Source organism: Gordionus sp. m RMFG-2023, chromosome 3 (assembly GCF_954871325.1).
Source record: "Gordionus sp. m RMFG-2023 chromosome 3, tfGorSpeb1-WG-v2, whole genome shotgun sequence".
NCBI classification, from domain to species: domain Eukaryota; kingdom Metazoa; phylum Nematomorpha; class Gordioida; order Chordodea; family Parachordodidae; genus Gordionus; species Gordionus sp. m RMFG-2023.
The window spans coordinates 29,006,792-29,031,481 of record NC_088777.1 but is presented as its reverse complement, the minus strand read 5'-3'; the positions used below and the strand labels follow the sequence as shown (position 1 = coordinate 29,031,481).

At 24.3% G+C, this 24,690-nt stretch overlaps 2 protein-coding genes across 2 annotated transcripts in view; both read left to right on the top strand.

The window, feature by feature from the left end:
• Positions 1–1,156: 1,156 nt before the first annotated feature.
• LOC135926859 (uncharacterized) lies at positions 1,157–2,772 on the top strand. Its single transcript, XM_065462793.1, has 4 exons — positions 1,157–1,339; positions 1,875–2,266; positions 2,314–2,520; positions 2,571–2,772. The coding sequence occupies exons 1-4, from the start codon at positions 1,157–1,159 to the stop codon at positions 2,770–2,772; spliced, it is 984 nt and encodes a 327-aa protein (XP_065318865.1).
• Positions 2,773–2,820: 48 nt separating this feature from the next.
• LOC135926858 (uncharacterized) overlaps positions 2,821–24,690 on the top strand; it is a 36,178-nt gene continuing 14,308 nt past the window's right edge. Inside the window, exons 1-3 of the mRNA XM_065462792.1 lie at positions 2,821–3,021; positions 3,069–3,225; positions 10,604–10,865. Of these exons, the coding sequence (XP_065318864.1) occupies positions 2,821–3,021; positions 3,069–3,225; positions 10,604–10,865 (620 nt within the window). The remainder of the gene's footprint in view (positions 3,022–3,068; positions 3,226–10,603; positions 10,866–24,690) is intronic.

Here is a 24,690-nt window from a genome sequence, read left to right as displayed (position 1 = left end):
GGATGCTTTATCGTGTATTAGATGAATTTCGTTTTGGTTATTTTAGTATTATCATGACATAAATGATTGTTTTTGAAATGTGGTTGTTATTTGATGATTCTTTATTTCTTAGGAAATATGTTATTGTCTTGTTGAATGTTTTTTATATCATGAACTAATCCCCCATGGCTAATATTAAATTTGGCATAATATTATACAATTTTATTTAGGCTATATTCTTTATATTCTCTGACCCATGAATAAATGTAGGTGCAGTTATTATGATATTGATTTAAATTTTTTTTTTGGATGTTAAATTTGTCTTTAGACTGTAATATATATTTGTTTTAACCTCTCAAAATATAAATAAAAAGTAAACAAAAACAAGATGCATTTTAATTTTTTTTTGGATGTTAAATTTGTGGTTAAACTGTAATTTATATTTGTTTTTTCCTCTCAAAATATAAATAAAAAATAAAAAAAATAAAATTCATTTTTGAATATATGATTGAATTAAATTTAAAAATGATAGAATAAGTTTCTGATTAAGCTATATATATTTTATATTAAAAAATTTTTTTAAAAAAAAATAAGGAGAAAGCGTAAAAAATGAGATAGCGTAATTCAATAGGGCGTGTTTTGGCGTAAACTAAAATAAATACGGAAAAGTACCCCAAAAGCTGGAGATCTGACAACCCAGGTTGTGATTGATATATTTTCTTACTCTTAAAATTTTTAGCTGACATATTTTAAAAGAAATTTTTTATTTATTTATTATTTAACTTGTGCAAGTTGTTTTTGTAATTTTATGTATTTTGTTATTTTTTTAAATATTATTTTCAGTCTTGTTAAGGAGCGCCCCTCCTTTTTAAAAATGAGGAGCGGGAGTAGCTCCTTTTAGGGCTGCCTCCGCCCTTTAAATTTAATATATAAATTATATTATTTTTTAAATATTAATAATATTTGTTAATTAAAATTTAATGAAAATAAAATTTTATTTTATTTAAATTTATTCATTATTAAATGTTGAGCCGAGTTTTATATTGATTTTTCATCTAATCATTTGAAACATTAAACATCAGTTTTTCCTTTTTATATTGAAAATTTTTTGAAAAATCTTGTAAGTCATATTAATATTCATTTTATAGATATATAATAAAAAATAGTTTTAGATATTATGGATTTAGAGATTATAGAAGAAGAAACCGATTTTCCATTTCCACCATACAAAAAATATTTCAAGCTTATAGATGATACAGATGATAAAGTCAACTTAAAGGCGAAATGCCTATTGTGCATTAACAACAAAATGATTTCTTTCTTTAAAATCAGCAGCTTTAATTTAAAAAAACACCTTAAGGTAAAATCAATATTTCTTTATTTTAATATAATAATTTTTTTTAAAATGGTTTTAATTATTTTTGGGCAATTCATTACATTAGTTGAGCTTGGGTTGTCAGATATGATGCTTTTTTATATTTTTATATTTATTTTAATTTTCTCATTACTTGTTCAACCTCCTTTTTATACATTTTTTTTATAAATTTAAAGTATTTTTTTAAATTGAATTGTAACATCCAAATTAAAAATATACATTTTATTATGGTAAAATTTATATTTTATTTAATTTTAATTTGATTTTTTCTTATTTTATTTTGATCAATAAACTTGGAAAATAATTATTTATTTTTATTTTATATTAATAAAATAAGTAAAACAAAATAATAAAAAAAAAAATTAAGTACCTAAAAAGATATTTATACTGCTCATTAAATATTTGTCAATTTCTTATTTAAAAAATCTACCTTAATAATTTGATGTTTTAGATTATCAGTTAAAAATAAAGTTGATTTTTATAAAATAAATTTTAATTTAATTTATAAATTTATATTTAGAGAGTACATGATAATCAATATTCAAAAATTGAAAATCATATCAATAGTTATAATAAAAAAGATATGAGCCAAAATATAAAGTCTTCCTCTTCTGAGAATAAACAGTCAATATTAAATTTTAGTCAAAAAACATATGAACCTACAAAAACTGAAGGAGATAATGCAATCATTGATTATGTCATTGAGACACTAGTTCCTTTATCAACTGTAGATAATCCTAGCTTTGTCAAAATGATAAAAACGTTTTCCCCTTCAGCAAAGGTAATGTGCCGCCAAACACTAATAGCAAAGATAGGTTTGCGTTATGATAAAATGATGGATGATATTATAGAAATGCTTTCTGGAGTATCTTATGTGTGTACCACAGCTGATTGCTGTAGTGGATTTAGAAGGTAGTGCCTATATTTTTAAATGTGCTTGATTAATTTAACTTATAAAGGTCTTTTTTGGGTGTAACTGCTCATTGGATTGACACAAAATCATTGCAAAGAAAATCAGCAGCTTTAGCCCTAAGACGTGTTCAAGGCAAGCATACTTTTGATGTTTTGGCTAAGATGATAATTGATATACATAAAAGCTTTAAAATTCGGAATAAAGTGATAAAAACCATTACTGATAATGGTAGAAACTTTGTGAAGGCATTCAGGTAATCTCAAATATTTATTTTAAAATTATAACTTTCCTTTTATTTTTTAGAATGTTTGAAGATAAAAGTTCTGAGATTGATGATGATTTCCAATTTGTGGATATTGATGATATCCTAAATAATAGGGCAGAAAGCTTTGATTATCTCCCTCAACATTCAAGATGTGCTTGTCACAATCTTAATTTGGTGGCAACAGTTGATGCAGAGAAAGCTTTAGGGGATAGAAGCTTTCAAATAGTATCTCAAAGTTAATTCCAAAAGTGTCAATCTTTGTAAAATAAACAAAATATGTCTACAAATATGGCGGACGAAATTATCAGAAAGTTGGTTAGGTATCTAATATGCCCAAAATCCACTAGGTGGAATTCGTATTATGAGTCTATGGTTTTGCTAGATAAAATGTTAGATGAAAAACAAAAGGACCTTGATGAGTTGTGTGATAACCATGGGCTTATACGTTTTAACTCCCAAGAACATAAATTTATTAAAGAGTATAGTCAAGTAAATATTAATATAATCGTTATCTTAGTGATATAAATAAATCTTAGGTTATGGAACCTATGAAAAAAGCTCTGAAAATCTTTGAAGGGGAGCTTCATATGGACATGGGTTTCCTAAGTCCTACCATTTTTAAACTCATTTCGAAATTAAATGAATTAACAGATTTAGAGTTTTGCCAACCTCTTGTAAAGTCTCTCATCAGCGGTATTAATAAAAGGTTTATAATAAAACATAAATTATATCTATTTAAATAACCTTATTGCAGATTTCCAAATATTTAAAATGATGATAATATAATTGCAGCGATTGTCCATCCTGCATTTAAATTGAATTGGGAATGGATAAAAGATCCAAAAAATATGGAACTAAAAGCCAGATTAATTAATTTTTTAAGGAAACAAATACCCGACGGAAAAATAGCTACAACTAGTTCACGGGAACCTTGTAATGATTTGGAAGATTTCTTTGGATTCCATGAAATCGATTACCATGAAAATAATATTTTGGATAGATATTTTTTAAATAATGATAGCAAAATTACTATTTTTGAACAATTCCATGAATTAAAAAATATTTATATTAAATACAATACCCCGCTTCCCTCTAGTGCTCCTGTGGAGCGCCTATTTAGTATCGCAAAACAGGTCTTAGGGGAGAAGCGTGGGTGTTTGTTAGATTCTAATTTAGAAAATTTATTACTTTTAAAAGCTAATAAAAGATCAAAATTTTGATATATCATATAATATAAATAAAACGTTTTGATAAAAAAAATATGATTTTGTTTCGTGTACCTTCTAAAAAAATGAAAATCAAACGAGCGGTTATGGAGCGGCACTCCATTAGTTGGAACGGGAGCGCTCCTTTTAATATGTAGTAGCGAGAGCGGGAGTTCGCTCCTTTTGAGAAGGTAGGAGCGGGAGCGGAAGTCGCTACTTTTAAAAAGGATCGTTAACAAGACTGATTATTTTATTTTATATTTTGCTTTAATAATTTGAAAATGTTTTAACAAAAAAAGGGATTAAAATTCAGAGTTGTTAAGGAGCGGCGCTACACCTTTTTAAAAACACATGGAGCGCCCCCTTTTAAAAATAGCAGGGGAAGCGGGGGCTAGCTCCTTGTAAAGCTGGGGTGGAGGAGCGCCGCTTTACCGCTCTTTTAAGTTTAATGTATAAATTAAATTATTTTTTTAAATATTATAAATGTATTTATTTCTTAATTAAAATTCAATAAAAATGAAATTTTATTTTATTTAAATTTATGCAATATTAAATGTTGAGCCTAGTTTTATATTGGTTTTTCATCTTATCAGTTAAATTTTAAACTTCAATTTTTTCTTTCTTTTTATATTGAAAATTTTTCAAAAATCTTGTAAGTCATATTATATTCATTTTATAGATATATGATAAAAAATAGTTTTTGATATTATGAATCCAGACATCATAGAAGAAGAAATATAATTTCCAATACCATCATACAAAATATATTCTTCTCTTCTAAAAAAGTTAGATCCTAATGATCCTAATGAAATGAATATTAGGGGCAAATGTTTATGATGTATAAATAAAACTATTTTATTTTGAAAAATGAGCAACTTAAACCTAAAAAAGCATCGAAAAGTAAAAAATCTTTCTTTTAAATGCAAAATATATTTTTTTATTTTGGAATAATCTTTTTTAAAATGGCCATAATTATTTTTGGGCAATTCATTATAGTTGAGTTTGGGTTGTTAAATACGATGCCTTTTAAATATATTTTTAAATTTCCCGAATAAAAAAATGTTTTTATAAAATACAATACCCTGCTTTCCTCTAGTGCTCCTATTGAGCCCATGTTTAGTGTTGCCAAACAAGAGAGAGGCGTAGATGTTTGTTAAATTCACATTTTGAAAATTTTTTAGTTTTAAAAGCTACTAAATGATTATAAATATTATGATATATCATTTAAAATAAATAAAACTTTTTTGATGAAAATGATGTTGTTTCGTGTACTTTCTAAAAAATGAAAATTAAAGGAGCGGCAATGAAGTGGCACTCCATTACTTGGAGAGGGAGCTAGCTTCTTTTAAATATTTAGTAGCGGGAGCGGCTAGCTCCTCTTAAGAAGGTAGGAGCATGAGCGGGAGCACTTTTAAAAATTAGCATTAACAACTTTGCAAAAAAATATTAAAATATCAAAAGCTAAGGATAAAATAATCACTAAAGCATATAAGAATATATAACAGCAAAGGAAAAACTAAAATAAGATATTTATAATAAAATAAATATAAACTAAGAAATATAAGGCAGCAACATTAACTAAGAAGATCATATTTAAACCTTTTTATTCACCACATAATTAATTAATAAGATATTCAAAAATGATTTGATCATAGAATATTTATTTTGCAAAAATCTATAAGGATAAAAGTCTTTAGAGATTTTAAAATCTCAAAATCATGAAAAATTTTAATATTACAAAATCACAAAAAATCAGAATTATTGATGAGTTGTACAAAAGATTTTCTTCGAAGATCTGAAAATTTGTAGATCTTTTACTTTTAAAAAATTTTGAGCAGCGATCTTCAAAGATCGAGATCTTTTGAAGATCTTTTATTTTAAAAAAATATTGAGCAGCGATCTTCAAAGATCTTCATATTTTATAATGTTATAGTAAATTATTATTTTTTTGGGTTAGTAAGCATGTTAAATTAAAATAAAAATTTAATAAAAATGTACCGACAATTTTCATAAAATCGTTTTTTTTAAAAACTTTTTTTGACATATATGGGTAAAAAGAAAATTTATATTAAAAAAATATTTATATTAAAATTTCAATGAAGATGTAATGTAAGTAACACAAAAAAGTGGCAATTGTAATAATCGTTATTTTTAACTTATTTGATTTATTGTATCGTAAATAGGTTATAATAATTATTATTAAGATGTAAAAATAAAATTTCAATGAAGATGTACCATAGAAAAGTGACAATTGTTATAAATCGTTGTTTTTATAAATTTTTGTATAGATATTGTTAACATGTTAAATTAAAATATCAGTAAAGATGCACAGGAAAGTAACAATTGTCATAATCGTTATTTTTGAACTTTTTTAAGGCAAATGGGTAAAAATTGATATTGTTAACATGTTAAATTAAAATTTCAGAGAAGATATACTACTGGAAAGTGACAATTGTCATAATTGTTATTATTGAACTTTTTTGAATTTTTTTAAAGCAAATGGGTGAAAATAGATATTGTTAACATGTTAAATTAAAATTTCAGTGAAGATGTAGCAAAGGAAAGTGACAATTGTCATAATCGTTATTTTTGCACTTTTGAATTTTTTTAAAGCAAATGGGTAAAAATAGATATTGTTAACATGTTAAATAACATTTCAGTGAAGTTGTACCACAGGAAAGTGACAATTGTCATAATCGTTATTTTTGCATTTTTTTGAATTTTTTTAAAGCAAATGGGTAAAAATAGATATTGTTAATATGTTAAATTAAAATTTCAGTGAAGATGAACCACAGGAAAGTGACAATTGTCATAATCGTTATTATTGAACTTTTTTAAATTTTTTTAAAGCAAATGGGTAAAAATAGAAATTGTTAATATGTTAAATTAAACATTCAGTGAAGATGAACCACAGGAAAGCAATTGTCATAATCGTTATTATTGAACTTTTTTAAATTTTTTTAAAGCAAATGGGTAAAAATAGATATTGTTAATATGTTAAATTAAAATTTCAGTGAAGATGTACCACAGGAAAGTGACAATTGTCATAATCGTTATTTTTGAACCTTTTTGAATTTTTTTAAAGCAAATGGGCAAAAATAGATATTTTTTGTAAAATCTTTTTAGTTCATATCCAAGGTTTAACTTGATTATTAACTCAGCTAAACCAAACCTGAAACGATTTGTTAAATATATATTAACCATTATTAAAGAGAATCTAAACTGAACCAATCATTTTTATATTTTTTATATATTGCATTTATATGTCAGCTACCTATATTTATAGAAGGGTTCTTAACTTAAAATTTATTTTTAAATTGTTCAATATTGTGTTGTAACCCAAAATTTTAAAATTTAATATTAATTTTTTTTCTTATGGAACCAAATACTATAAAAGATGCACATGGAAAATTTAATATCATCATGTTCTGGATAGTATTTAGCTCCATAAGAAAAAAAATTAGTATTAAATTTTAAAATTTTGTGTTACAACACAACATTGAAAAATTTAAAAATAAATTTTAAGTTAAGAACCTTTCTATAAATTTAAGTAGATGACATATAAATGCATTATATAAAAAATTTAAAAATGGTTGGCTCAGTTTATATTCTCTTTAATAACGGTTAATATATATTTAACAAATCGTTTCAGGTTTGGTTTAGCAGAGTTAATAATCAAGCTAAACCTTGGATATGAACTAAAAAGATTTTACAAAAGATATCTATTTTTACCCTTTAAAAAAATTCAAAAAGGTTCAAAAATAACGATTATGACAATTGTCACTTTCCTGTGGTACATCTTCACTAATTTAACATGTTAACAATAAATATTTTTATCCATTTGCCTTAAAAAAATTTAAAAAAGTAGAAAAATAACGATTATGACAATTGTCACTTTCTTGTGGTACATCTTCACTGAAATTTTAATTTAACATATTAACAATATCTATTTTTACCCATTTGCTTTAAAAAAATTCAAAAAAGTACAAAAATAACGATTATGACAATTGTCACTTTCCTGTGGTACAACGGAAATTTTAATTTAACATGTTAACAATATCAATTTTTATACATTAAAAGGTTCAAAAATAACGATTATGACAATTGTCACTTTCCTGTGGTACATCTTCACTGAAATTTTAACATGTTAACAATAAATATTTTTATCCATTTGCCTTAAAAAAATTCAAAAAACTTTAAAAATAACGATTATGACAATTGTCACTTTCCTGTGGTACATCTTCACTGAAATTTTAATTTAACATATTAACAATATCTATTTTTACCCATTTGCTTTAAAAAAATTCAAAAAAGTACAAAATAACGATTATAACAATTGTCACTTTCCTGTGATACATCCTCACTGAAATTTTAATTTAACATGAACAATAAAAATATTCAAAAAAGTTCAATAATAACGATTATGACAATTGTCACTTTCCAGTAGTATATCTTCTCTAAAATTTTAATTTAACATGTTAACAATAACAATATCAATTTTTACCCATTAAAAAAATTCAAAAATATATAAAATAACGATTATGACAATTATCACTTTCTTGTGGTGCATCTTCACTGAAATTTTAATTTAACATGTTAACAATATCTATTTTTATACATTTGCTTTAAAAAAATTGAAAAAGGTTCAAAAATAACGATTATGACAATTGTCACTTTCCTGTGGTACATCTTCACTGAAATTTTAACATGTTAACAATAAATATTTTTATCCATTTACCTTAAAAAAATTCCAAAAAGTACAAAAATAGCGATTATGTGGTACATCTTCACTGAAATTATAATTTAACATATTAACATTATATATTTTTACCCATTTGCTTTAAAAAAATTCAAAAAAGTACAAAATAACGATTATGACAATTGTCACTTTCCTGTGATACATCTTCACTGAAATTTTAATTTAACATGTTAACAATATCTATTTTTACTCAATTGCTTAAAAAAAATTCAAAAAAGTTTAATAATAATGATTATGACAATTGTCACATTCCAGTAGTATATCTTCTCTGAAATTTTAATTTAACATGTTAACAATATCAATATTTACCCATTTGCCTTAAAAAAATTCAAAAAGTTATAAAATAACGATTATGACAATTATTACTTTCCTGTGGAACATCTTCACTGAAATTTTAATTTAACATGTTAACAACATCTATTTTTACCCATTTGCTTTATAAAAATTCAAAAAAGTTCAATAATAACGATTATGACAATTGTCACTTTCCAGTAGTATATCTTCTCTGAAATTTTAATTTAACATGTTAACAATGTCAATTTTTACGCATTTGCCTTAAAAAAATTCAAAAAAGTTCAAAAATAACGATTATGACAATTGTCACTTTCCTGTGCATCTTTACTGATATTTTAATTTAATATGTTAACAATATCTATGCTTTAAAATAAATTTCAAAAACAACAATTTATAACAATTATCACTTTTCTATGGTACATCTTCATTGAAATTTTATTTTTACATCTTAATAATAATTACTATAACCTATTTACGATACAATAAATCAAATAAGTTAAAAATAACGATTATTACAATTGCCAATTTTTTTGTGTTACTTACATTACATCTTCATTGAAATTTTAATATTAATATTTTTTTGATATAAATTTTTTTTTACCCATATATGTCAAAAAAAGTTTAAAAAAAGTAACGATTATGAAAATTGTCAGTACATCTTTATTAAATTTTTATTTTAATTTAACATGACTAACCCATTTACTTCAAAAAATAATATCAAAAAAATTATAATTTACTATAACATTATAAAATATGAAGATCTTTGAAGATCGTTGATCTAAAATATTTGATCTTTGAAGATCGCTGCTCAAAATTTTTTTAAAATAAAAGATCTTCAAAAGATCTCGATCTTTGAAGATCGTTGCTAAAAAAATTTTAAAAGTAAAAGATTTTCAAATTTTACTAGATCTTTTAAGATCTTTTTATTTTGAGCAAATGTTGCCCAAAATTTTTTTAAATAAAAGCTCTAAAATTTTTGATGATCTTTGAAGATTATATAATTTTGAGCAAATATTAAGTGACCTTTTTACACTCTCTTTTTTTCTAAATAATAATTTATATCACCCTACGCCCAATGCTGAATTTATTTACTTTTCGTTAGTTCAAAGTATTTTTGATGGAACTAACCATCAGACAAAGAGAGTTGCATATAGCGAACTATGAATGCATTATAATGATTAAGTTAAAAAAGTAGCTGTAAACTTAGCCTAAGGGATTAGGGAAAACTATAATTGAGAATATATTTGATAGATGTCAATTATAAGATGACCTGACAAATAAGCGTCTTTTTTGCAAAAACTTTTATAACCCGTTTAAAAAAATTAATTTATATTTACCAAGTTAAATAACTTTATAAATGTAATTTTTAGCTTATGCTTAAGGATATTTTTGGCATGAACAATTATTTATATTACATAGTTTTACAATATTCACATGACTTAAATTTTTAATAAAAAGTCACAATGTGCATTTATTCTGAATAGAATATCAAAATTGGCAAATTAAATGCTAATGATTAATTGTCATATTATTTCAAATTAACTTTGACAGTGTTTCTATAAAACCTCAAGATATGATATGCTGATTTTATAATGGTAAATTAAATGTATGCTAATATCTTATAATTTCAATATAGATTATTTATTTTTGTTTTAATAAAGAAAATTTTAATTATTCATAATTATGTTTGAAAGTTTTTACAAATTATGCAATGAAAAATGAAATTTATTATCAAATTTAACATTATATTCATTTATTTATAATATGATACTTCATTAAATTTTACTATTTATGGGTGATGATATTTCTCAAGTACCTGTTTATCCTGGTATGTTATATAAATCAAAAAATTCTCCTGAACAAGTGTTACATCATATACATTCTAATCCAGAGCAAGATATATTATCTTTAAATTCTGATCAACAGATAATTTTTGATGATTTATGTTACTACTTATCTGTGAATGCCCTAAATCATCATAGATCACCTAAAAATGATTTATCTATTTTGCCAGTTGATTTGAAAATTAAGCTACTCAGTAAACCCAAAGTTGAAAGGAAATTCATTGTTTCTAGGTATTTGTTAATATTCTTAAATTTTATTTTCACTATATGAAATTTTAAAAAATAAGGCATAACAAACCAATCCAAACCAAAACCAATATTGGTTCAGTTTAGGTTTAGGTTCTAATAATATAACAGATCAAGGTTCAGGTTCTGTTTGTAAAAAATAAAAATATTGGTTCGGTTTGAACATCTAAAACCCTGATTTATTACTTTTATATTCAAACTTACATTCAAATTATTTATAGGGAAGAAAATATTTTTTATTTCATCATTAAAATAAAAAACACATACATAAAACCTACATTTTTATAATTGTACATTATAAAATAATATTATATTTAACTTATAATTATAACAAATAAATATCAATGATTAATTTTAATATGAACAATATTTAACTTATATACTTAAGAATTTTTATTTAGCCACACAATGAATAATTTTCAAGATTTGTCTCACTCAAATTAGATCTATAAGGAGATTGTATAAATTTAATTGTTGAAAAACATCTTTCCACACTAACTTGGGTAGCTAGCACTGCCAGTATAATATCAGACAATTTACATAATTATGTGTATCGATTAATCTGATTTCTCTAATAGTCTAAAATATTCAAATTTTTATTTAACATAGGTTCTTTAGAAAATATAACTAAAATATTTTTAATATTCTCCGATTTTTTAAACAGATTTTGTTTGTTACCATCTTTTTTTTAAAGAAAACTTTCTACTAAATCCTCTTCAGATGAAGATACATTAACTGGCATTGATTCACCTTTACTAAAATACTCTACTCTTATAACAAAGTTTAATTCCATATTTTAATAATATAATCTTAAACTTTTTTATTTTATTAGGCTTTTGTTGTGATATTTTGTTAATTTTATTGAATTCTAGAGGGTGGTTTCTTTTTATGTGACACTTAAGATTTGCTCCATAATGGCCTTTCATATTTATTTGACAATCAGTAATATTACATTTTGATATGTAATTTTAATAGATTTAATTTTTCTCCCAGCATTATAATTTATAAGCTTAAAATAACTAAAAAATGTTGTAAAATGGCAATATACTAAAATTTATAAAAATTATGACAATTAAAATTTTTGCAATATACTAGTAATAACTTACACATTATTTTATAAGCATAAAATCATGAGACTCAAACTGGTTCAGAGGCATTTTAGTGGTTATGTTCAGGTTCGACTAAAAATTTTTTAACGACCAGTTTTTAGCAGTTTAATGGTTCGGTTTGGATCCCTGTAACAAACAATCTTATAACATAAAATTGTCAAAATTAATTCTGACCAGGGAATCAGGGCACAGACATTTTTGCCTTCCTCTCCAATTTTTACCAAAAAATTATATTGTGTTCCAATTCTGTTCATATTTTGGAATGTTCTTAACACATTCTTAATATCTAATTTTATTTTTACTTTATTATATATTATACCAAACAAATTTTTTAAACTATTTAGCAAAGTTGGGTAGTAATTAATTCCATAATCACAATTACTTTTTTATAATTAGTAACTAAATTAATACTACTTTAAAAAAAGAAGTTAATAATTAACAATAATTATTTTTTTCAGGCATGTAATCAGGAACTAGCAGTCATAATTAATGCTATAAACGTTACTTCAAAAAAGAAACGTGTTACTAATTACATTTGAAAAAGGAATGCAATGCAATTACTGTTACCTTGTGAAAATAAGAATATGTTACTGGCCATTCAAAAAAGTAACATGTTACAATTTGAAAAAAAGAATATACATTGCCATTACTTGTATGCATTACTGGCCATTCAAATAAAGTAACATTGTTACTTAAAAAATACTAAATATTATATATAATTTTCTCAATCTATGATAATTATACAAAATTAATATGTTATAAGATATTCTTTTTGTAATAATTTTTTTTACATTTTTAACAATTAATTTTCAAAATTTAGATTTGATAAACAAGGGAGTTTTGTGCTCAACACAGCTTTCGATGTAATAAACACACATTCAACTGGTGTTGATATTTTCTTAAAAACTTATTAGATTATCTTTACAAGAATCTTCCAGTTCCATCAATTTTTTTAATTATCTTATCAGAATTTAATCTGAATTTATATTTTTACCTTCATATGTTTTTTTTATATTTGAGCTGCTCATTGAGGTTAAAATATTTGAATTAGAGCACAATACAGTGTAGACTTAGTATTCTTAATTATCTCTAGTTGTTTAAAAAATGTTTCAAATGGCAAGGGCAGAGTTAGATAATCTTCACTAGAAGATAAAGTACTTTTGATAAATTTTCTTTATAAATTAAACTATGATATTGGAGAATATAAATTAACATACCATGATTGATTCAATATTAATTACATTAACATTATTAATATCTTATCCCTTACCAGCTCATCGGTGCCTATTTTTAATCACATATGTCTTTACATTCCTAAATTTTTACATAAATTTTGTTCTTAATCCTTCCTCATAAATGACCATTTTATGAGTAAAATTTAGGATAAATTAAAAATTTTCGTCGATTTTTAAATATTGAATTATCACCATTCAACTGGCCATTCGCCCAATTCCTGCTAATTAGGGTAGTTTATACTTTGTTCCACCTCTATTTTTATTAATAAACAATTCTCAGGCTTCATATCCCCGACTGACTTTATTAACTAACGCAACAAACAGATGGGAAGATAACATAGTGTTGTTAAACAGCTCGATTTTAGACGATCAAGATTTCGTTAATATATGTCCAAACCTTTGTGCCACCTATGAGCAAAATCTTAAGGCTTGCATGATATTTTTCCTAATAAAATATTGAGTTAGCCGTTTTGAAAAATCGGCTCAAAATGAGCCGTTTAACAACACTAACACCCCCAAACACTTCTTTTCCATCAATCATCACGAAAACCTTTTCACACTCTTAATACTTAATTTCCATTCAACCATATCATTCAATCCACCTTTAAACTGTACCCAACTTCTCAAAGAGACAAATTTGGTGGTCATTAGGAGCACTTCCTAGTCTTAACCTTGATAATCTCTTATCAGCTGAATAATTAAGAGTAGCTATCAGCTTACGCTTAGGGTGAGGCATCGTCCAGTCTCACACTTATGTCATATGTAATACTCCAATAGATTCGAAAGGTAGACACGGCCTGAATTGTTTATATAGTCAAAGGAAGCATCTTTGTCACACTTCAATAAATCATGTCATCAAAAAATGTTTAACAGCCGCTCACATATCTAATCATTTTGAGTCCACCAATTTATTCCCCACCGATTTAGACCTGACGGAAGACTACAATTCCTTGGACCCTAGTTATATCGGATTTTACTTGTATCTTATTTTTAAAAATATTTAAAACCGGGGATTCGGAATATATTTTTTTAAAACAGTAATATTTTTTTTCTTTCTTTTTTACCGCTTGGCTGGCACCAGAAAATTTTATTTTTTAGAGATATTTTGTTATAATAAATAAATTATCAAAAAGTATAAGAGAATGTTTAAAAAAGTAAATATAAAATTAAGGCATATAATGAATGAAAAGAAGGACATTTTTTTTGTAAATTTATATAAATCATAAATATTTTCACATGGATATATATTTTTAAAAAAAAATCGAATTAAAAAAAATTATTTATTGCAACAATTCAATGCAATATGACATTTCGTTGAACATTTGATGTTCTTTAAACACTCACTTTTTATTCATGCAACCCATTTTGCAATTGCATTACGATGTTTTCTCATATTTTGTGACATTCGCGGAAACTCCTAAATATTTTTATCAGTTTAGATAAAAAATAAATACATTTTATGTACATGAATTAATTTGAGGAGTATATGTAATTACTATAAAAATAGCTTAAATTACCTATGATTGATATATCTTTGTTGGGAACTTCAACATCTTAATTTTATAGTTTTATATAGACTAGAGGCATAAATGGTGCTGGAATTCTTCCAGCACACCTACCTATATTTTATTTTGTTCAATTTTTAATACTTTCCCTTTTAAATTTTTAGACAGATATTTGTTCTATCTGTTCTATGGATAGGTAATAACAAGTGATGACCTAAGATAAAGTTATTTTGTCTAAATATTTGAGAATAATTTATGTTTTGACGTCCACGATCATTTAAATATAAAATAAAAGAAGGGGCTCTTTTTAAAATATTAGAAATACTATTCCCAATATTATTGATAGAATAACTATTTTTCCAATGGCCAACATTTTTTGAACAAGGACTATTAGTAATATTATGGACAATTCGAAAGCGCGAATCTTTGATTTAAACCTTTGCTATTTTAGTAGCAATGTATAAAGCTTTCACATAATTTTCCTCATTGGTAAACAATAAAAAACGGAATCGTTAAAAATATTATCTACATTTCCTTCTGTATATTTTGAATAGATTTGTATTTGGGTGTTTTTAATATGGTTTTTTATCAATTATATTCTGTAACTGTTTTGGGTAAATAAATTTTAGGTATTAAAAAAATTTTTAAACTAATATTAAAAATAAAATAATTATATTAATATAAATTTTCAAAATGTAATAATTTAGATATTCCATGAAAAAAAATCCCGCACAATAAGATTCTTAATTCATGTTAAAAATTAATTTTCATTTCAAAGTGTAATAATTTAGAAATTCTATGAAAAAAAATACGATTTCTAATTTATATTAAAATTAAATTTATTGATAATTCATATCAGTTATTTCAGAGACCTGCCGGTCCGGCCCTAAGCCCGGTCCGGAATACACGGGTCATGTCATATTTTAATTTTTTAAATATAAAATACCCAGGCTGGGCCGGATATTTTGAAACCATATTTTAAATCGTAAAAATAAATATTTTTTTTTAAAAAAATCCCTGCCGGACCGTGCAAATAGCTCCTCCGCACGTCCCTGAGTTATTTTATTCCTAAAAATTTAGAAAGTAATATAAATTGAACAAAATATAGGTAGGAACGTGTGCTGGAAGAATTCATCACCATTTATTGCCTCTAGTCTGTATAAAACTATAAAATTAAATAATTTGAATATCCCAACAAAGATATATCAATCATAGGTGATTTAAGCTATTTTTATAGTAACCACATACTCCTCAAATTAATTCATGTACATAAAATATATTAATTTTTTATCTAAACTGCTAAAAATATTTAGTAGAATGTCACAAATTTGGGAAAACAACGTTATGCAATTGCAAAATGGGTTGCATGAATAAAAGGTGCGAGTATTTCAAGAACAATCTTAAATTTCAATAAAATGTCATATAGCATTGAAGAATTGTTGCAATAAATAATTTTTTTTAATTCAAATTTAAAAATATATACTCATGTGAAAATATTTAATATTTCATATAAATTTACAAAAACAAAAATGTTAAACTTTATTTTTCATTCATTATATGCCTTAATTTTATACTATTTACTTTTTTTTAAATTTTCTATAACCCCTTATTTTGGCCTTTCATTTATATGAACCCAGCCAGACGGCAAAAAAGGGAAGAAAAAGTAATTTTTATTTATTTTAACGTGGGGATTCAAGTTTTTTAAAATATTTATATATAAAGATTGAATATAAAAAAATAATACGAAAAAAAATTCAACAAAATTAATAAATAAAATAAAAATGAAAACTTTGGTAATTAATCAGAATTACAAACTCGCCTTAAAAACTCAAAAAAAGGAACGCATTACTCCTTATAAATGTATAAATATAATGTTTATAGTAATTTACTAGCTAATAACCCGTCAAGAATGACAGGGTTGAGGGGTAATTAGTTAGTTTTGAATATATTGGGTTCCATGTCAATTCAGCGAAACTTTTATCGCGAATGAATTTTATAGCGAATCCACATTAACGAGTACTTTTCCGCGAAAACATGATAGCGAAACAAAAATCGCGAATTTTTTATAGCGAGTCTCTTATCGCGAAACCTTTAAAGCGAATACATTAAGAGCGAAATTTTAATCGCAAATCAATAATCGCGAAAATTTTATAGCGAAGTCAATATCGCGAAAGATAAATCGCGAAGACAATATAGCGAAATATAACGCGGCCTATTATTATTTTTATTAAAATAATTTATTTTATTTATATTTAATGTTAATATTTTATTTATCAACAAATAAACATATTATATGATATATATTTTTTATTTATATTATTATATTATGAAATGAAAAATGGATTTCTTTTATTTGATATTTTTTTAATAAAAAAGTGATATGCTACTATTGTAATGCTATTTTTCAGAGTTGTTAAAAGATACTTTTTAAATGGATCAAGATACAGATACATAGTCTCAAAAGTTATCTAGATACAGATACAGCGTCTAAAAAGTTATCAAGATACAGATACATTTTTTATTATGCTCTTATAGGTTTGCATAAAGCTAAATTAATATTATATTGTGAAATTCATGAAATGAGCTAAAAAATTTATTGACGCGATATAACATTTATCAGAATATAACTAAAATAATGATTTTAATATAATATATGAAAATATATGATTAAATAATTATAAATAATTATTAGATTTCAGTAATAAAATATTTTCAAAATTTTGATCATTTGGGCATCCTCGTTTATCTGTAAAGACATTTTTAGCAACATTAAATAGTCTTTCCACAGGGGCGCTTGAAGGAATTTAGTGTTATATTTAATAAATAACAATTTTATATCAGGGTATTCTTTAAAAATGCTAAAATCTCTACATTCATTTTTGAAAAAATTATTTAAAATTTGTTGATTATCAAAATTTAAATCATTATTAGAAATTATCTGCTGTAGGAAACTGAAAAAAATCTGAAATTTAATTATTTGTTTTTTTTGGCAGGTTATTTGCTTGCAGTCAGTTGATGACTTTGATAATTCACCAGCTTATCTTTGTATCAATTGTTTTTTTTATTAAGATTTTCTTCCATTTGCAACCATGTCCAATCAAGTTTAAAAAAAGGGTGGAGCATGGTTGCTATAATATTATCATCTTCAAATAAGGTCACAATAAACCTAGAATTATTAAATATTTTTAATTTATTATATTAATTTACCTATCCTCAATCCCTTTAAGTAAGGCATCTAAGAGTGGTAAACAGATGAAATAAAATAAATTTTACAGTTAAATATTTTTATTTATAATAAAAAAAGGGGTATATAAAAGTATCTAAAACAGATACAGATACCTCTAAAAAATATCTAGATACAAATACCTTTCTAAAAAATCTATCTAGATACAGATACAGATACTACATTTTTATATCTAGCTAGATACTTTAACAACTCTGCTATTTTTGTTACAATTTATTAGTGATTTTATACGCCCAAAATTTTAAGCAAAAAATATTTTTTGAAGTTCAAAAAAATTTTTAAACATATTTTGATATAAAATTTTAAATCTTTTTTGAGGAATTTTTTTGTGAATTTTATTATAAATAAATAATCTTTTAGGCGAAATCTTTTATAGATTTTTTTATCATTTTTGTAAAATTATCTATTTTTTAAGTATATTAAAAGAGGTGGGTTTTATAAATAATATTTTTCAAAAATATTTTTATTTAACTTATTTATGTATATGATCTTTTTAAGGAAAATAATTTAATCTGAAAATTTTTATATTCGTTATTGAAGATGTTCCTTGGAAAAATGACAATTATTATAATCGGTATTTTTAAACATATTAGATTTTTTTTTTACGGTAATATGTATTTTTAATATGTTAAATTAAAATTATAATTAAGATGCACCAATAAAAGTGACAATTATCATAATCGTTATTTTTAAAGTTTTTTAAATTTTTTGACGTAAATCGGTTAAAATAAGTGTTGTTAACATGTATTAATAAAACTTCAGTGAAGATGTACCCTAGATAAGTGACAATTTATTTTGATTTTTTTTGATGCAAATGGGTAAAAATATAGATTGTAAACTTGTTAAATTAAAATTTCATGAAGATGTACCACAGAAAAGTGACAATTGTAATAATAGTTTTTAAACTTTTTTGACGTATATGGGCCAAAATAAGTATTGATAACATGTTTAAATAAAACTTCAGTGAAGATGTACCCAAGATAAGTGACAATTGTCATAATCATTTTTAAAGTTTTTTGAATTTTTTTGACGCATATGGGCAAAAAAAATAAATTGCTAACATGTTTAAATAAAACTTCAGTGAAGATGTACCCTAGATAAGTGACAATTGTCATAATCGTTGTTTTTAAATTTTTTGAAGCAAATGGGCAAAAATAGAAAATGCTAACATGTTAAAATAAAATATCAATGAAGATGTACCATAGATAAGTGACAATTGTCATAATCGTTGTCTTTGAAATTTTTTGATACAATAGGGTAAAAATATAGATTGTAAAAATATCAAATTAAAATTTCATGAAGATGTACCACATAAACGTGACAATAGTCATCATCGTTATTTTTAAAGTTTTTGAATTGTTTGACGCAATTGGACAAAAATTAAATTGTTAACATGTTAAAATAAAATATCAGTCCAAATAAAAAAACAAATCGATATTTTCATTCTCATAATCGTTGTTCCTTTTATCCTGCTTAAAATTTGATAAAAATATGTAAAGTGATTATTAAAGATAGCTGTAACCTATGTTAAATTCTAAACTTTTAAGATATGGATTCAAAATCTTAGTCCTTTATAATTAATAAATTTTTTTCTACATTATAAAAATGTATAACCTTGCATTCACAGTAAGCAAATATTTTTGTATACTCGTGGCAAAATTGTGTTGAGTCTGAATTCAGGGTAGGATTTTTATATAAAGAACTTAAAAACCATATGAATATTATTTAGTAATATGATACAATCAACATCCTATAAATTCAATGCTAAGATTTTATTATGGTTAAAATGGATTACAATCTATATTTTAACCCATTTATATCAAAGAACTTTAAAAATAACGATTATAAAAATAGTCACTTTTCAATGGTATATCTTCATGAAATTTTAATATAGCATGTTTACAATCTATATTTTTACCCATTTGCAACAAAAAAATTCAAATAATTTTAAAAAACGATTATGACAATTGTCACCTTTCTATGGTACATCCTCATGAAATTTCCTCATGAAATTTTAATTTAACATGTTTACAATCTATATTTTTATCCATTTGCGTCAAAAAATTTAAAAAACTTTAAAAATAACGATTATGACAATTGTCACTTATATAGGGTACATCTTCACTGAAATTTTATTTAAACATGTTTGCAATACTTATTTTAGCCCATTTACGTCAAAAAAATTTAAAAAGTTATAAAATAACTATTATGACTATTGTCACTTTTCTATGGTACATCATCATGAAATTTTAATTTAACATGTTTACAATCTATATTTTTACCCATTTTCGTCAAAAAACTTTTAAATTAACGATAATTGTCACTTATCTAGGGTACATTTTCACTGAAATTTTATTTAAACATGTTATACGTTAAAAAAATTTAAAAAAGTTTAAAAATAATGATTATGATAATTGTCACTTATCTAGGGTACATCTTCACTGAAGTTTTATTTAAACATACTAGCAATACTTATTTTAACGCATTTTGATCAAAAAAATTCAAAAAACTTTAAAAATAACGATTATGACAATTGTCACTTTTCAATGATAAATCTTCATGAAATTTTAATTTACCATGTTTACAATTTATATTTTTACCCATTTGCAACAAAATAATTCAAAAAACTTTATAAACAACGATTATGACAATTGTCACTTTTCAATGGTAGATCTTCATGAAATTTTAATTAAGCATGTTTACAATCTATCTTTTTAACCATTTGCAACAAAAAAATTCAAAAAACTTTATAAACAACGATTATGACAATTGTAACTTATATCTATGGTACATCTTCACTGAAATTTTATTTTAACATGTAACAACTTATATTTTTGCCCATTTACGTCAAAATTGATGACAATTGTCGCTTTTATATGGTACATCCTAATTGAAATTATAATTTAACATGTTAAAAATACATATTTTTGCCCATTAGCGTTAAAAAAATCTAATATGTTTAAAAATACCGATTATGATAATTGCCATATTTCCAAGGAACATCTTCATTGAATTTATAATTTAACATCTTTACAATATAAATGATATTTTTACCCTTTTGAGTCAATAAATTTCAAAAATCTTAAAAATAACGAATATGACAATTGTCACATTAAAATATTATCCTTAAAAAAATCATAAAATAACATAAATATTTTAAAAAAATTATTTAGCTACCTCTTTTAATATACTTAAAAAATAGATAATTTTACAAAGATGATATAAAAAACTATAAAAGATTTCACATAAAAATTGTATATTTATAATAATTCACAAAAGAATTCCTTAAAAAAGATATATTTACAAAGAAGATATAAAATTTTTATCATAATATGTTCAAAAATTTTTTTGAACTTCAAGAAATATTTTTTACTTAAAATCTTGGGCGTGAAAATCACTAATAAATTGTAACAAAAATAATATTACAATAGTAGCATATCATTTTTTTATTAAAAAACATCAAATAATAAATAATATGTTGTTTTCTTTTAAATAAATTCATTCGCAATATACTTATTGTTTCGCGGTAATGACTTCGCGCAAACATATTTGCGATAAAAAATTCGCTGTAAAGTGTTCGCGTAAAATGTTTCGCTAAAATGTATTCGCTCTAATAAATTCGCGGTGAAGGTTTCGCGACAATGGCTTCGCGAAATTGTCTTCCCTATAAATGTTTTGCGGAGATAAATTCACAGAATTGGTTTCGCGATTTTACCTTCGTTATAAAAACTTTTCGCGATAAAAGTTTCGCTGAATTGACCTGATATGTATATATGGTACTAAATATACTTTATTAATATATTTTATAAAAATATTAAAATTTAGGAGAAAAAGAGGTAAATTTGTGAATCACACCTCGTAAGATATTCTTAATTTCTGATTCATCTATCACAGAATAAAGGAGAAAAGTATGACGTCCCGTCTTTCTTGATGGGCAAACTGAAAAATATAATAACTAAGAATACCAGAGTTTCCGTTAGTCCGAATTGCTAAGCCCGTCAAAAATGGCGGGGAATGAGAATTTTCTCCTTACTTTTATGATAGCTGTTACCTGTTATTTGAAAATAATACCCAATCTTTATTCTTTATAACCCCCTCCCCCCTTCAGGCCTGGTACAATCCATTAAAACTAAGTGTAAATGCTATGTTTTAAATCAAAATATATTTAAAGCTTTTACTTGATACCCATATCAATACTATTTTTTAAAATTTTACTGATCACCTAATATTTAATATTAAAAAAAATTCCCAACCAAGGTCCAAGGCCATAATAATTTTGAAAAAATTTCCCCAAGCCCAACCAAAGATCATAATAATTTTGGTAGTTGATCTTGAATAAAATATTAAAAAATTATAATGAATTTAAAAATAAAATCAAAATCAGATTTCATGGGCCTTGGATCAGGCCGAGCCCAGGCCTGCAAAAAAATATATTTTAGTTCAAAGTCTGATCCATAGTTAATAATAAAAAAATTCCCAAGCATCCAAGTTGATTATAGTTGAAAATTTTTTCCAAGCCCAACCCTATATAAATTATAAAAATATTTTTCAAGCCCACCCCGACCCATAATAGTTTTTAAAAATTTTTCTCAAACCTGGCCAACCCATAATAATTTTGAATTTTTTTTCCCAAGCCTGGAGATATGTAAATCTCTAAAAACCATATCTATTTTTTATTCTTTTTAATCCTAAAATTATTACACTATAGTCTCCTTAAATTTTAATAACGTTAAGATAATACGAAAACGGTCATATTTTGATTATGGAGATTATATATAGATAGGAGAATATGTAATATTGTGATATACTTAAATTGAACGAGTGAAACCTTTATATTTTTCAAACATAAAAAATTGTAATAAAGAATAAAATATTGTTATAATTATATTGATACTATTTAGGACTGTGCCGATATTAAATATAGGATCGAATTGGTAAAGATATTTAGCGTTTTTCAAAAATATCGGATCGGGCCGATACCTGTAAAAAACCGATCCGATCTTTTTTCTTTTCTTTTTTTGTTATTTTATTTTATGTTATGTATATTTATTTTACATTATTATAATATTTTCTAAATAATTTTTTTAAATTTTATTTCTTTTTTAAAATAGATTTATAGTATTTTAAAAGTTTTTTTTTATAAAAATAGAAAGGGATACCCAAAGTTTTATTTATTTTAAATCTTTTTAAATAAAGCCAATTTTTTATTTATACTTTAAATAAAAGAATTTTTTTAAATATGGTATCTGAATTATGGAAATATTTTACAAAAGACAGAGATAATTTTGCAAAATGCGTTATCTGCGGAATCATCTGAGTCTGCCTTCAGTACGGCAGGAGATATAGATAGTCCATATCGTAAAAGCTTATTCCTAGAAAATCTGGAGGATTTTATATATTAAATATTACAATTTTATAATTCATACCAACATAAAATGGATATATTATTAAATATATATATTTTTTTTAATTATAGAAATAAAAAAATTAAATTAAATTAATAATTCGATTTTTTGCATAAAAAATATTGATTTATTAATTACATTTGGTTCAAATGGGGGTGATTAATAATCAATATAAATATCGGATCGGTTTTGAAGCAATATCGGATCGGATCGGTGAAAAATATGTGGATCGGCACAGCCCTAATACTATTTAATAAAGTTTTTTAAATAATTTTTACTCAAATTCTACTTTAATTTTTAATTTTATTACTGTAATTATAATTACTCTAGAAAATTAACATGTAATTAGTAATTTGAGTGTCGAAAACCTCCTTTCAACACTAACTTGATAACAATATATCGATTTTTAAAACTTTTGTTTTCAATATTAATTTTATAATAAGTTAAAATTATTTCAAATATGATTAAAAAATTGTTTTTTTATATAATAATACTAAATAAGATGTGATAATATTGTTATGTAAAGTAAAATTAAGAAAATAAAAACGAATATTTTGAGCCATTAATTATATAATTATGTAATAAATTAAATTTTTATTATTATTTTTGGAACATTCTAAAACTGTTCTAGGAATGTTCCAGGGATTACTGTTCCCGTTCCTTCTCCATTAACAAAGTTCCGTTTCTGGAACGTGTCTATAACATTTCATTCCATGTCCCTGGTTTTGACAAATGAAATTGGCTATCCTTTGGGCCATTCCATGTCAAATCAGTCAAAAAGGCCAATTTTCGGCCGAACCCTTTTAAATTTGTAAAAATTCCTGGAATTATTTAGATCGGTATAAATAAGAAATCTGTTTCTTTTAGCTCGCTAGAACACCTGGTTCCCAAGCTACAGAACCTCAAAGGTGCGAAAAATTATTATTTTTCCACCTGTAAAATTTTTAAATTGCTTAAATCTCAAAAAATATTTAAGGTAAAGATAAAATAAATACATCATCAAAACGTATCTAAACTATCATCTTGTACTGCATTTAAAATTTTGATGAGGCTTTATTATATATAAACAAGACCTGTCGGCCCGGCCCGCAGATTTTTTCAAATATTTTTTACGGCTCGTCCCGGGTTTAAAAATTTTAGGCCAAGGCCGGCCCGGATATTTAAAAAAAAATTTTTTAGGCCCAGCTAGGAATTTTTAAAAATTATATTCGACCTGGTATATACAAAAAATTCACCTATTCAGTATTTTATATTTTTCGGCGAATATTATCATTTAATAAGCAAGCATATTAGCTAATGTTGTTAAACGGCT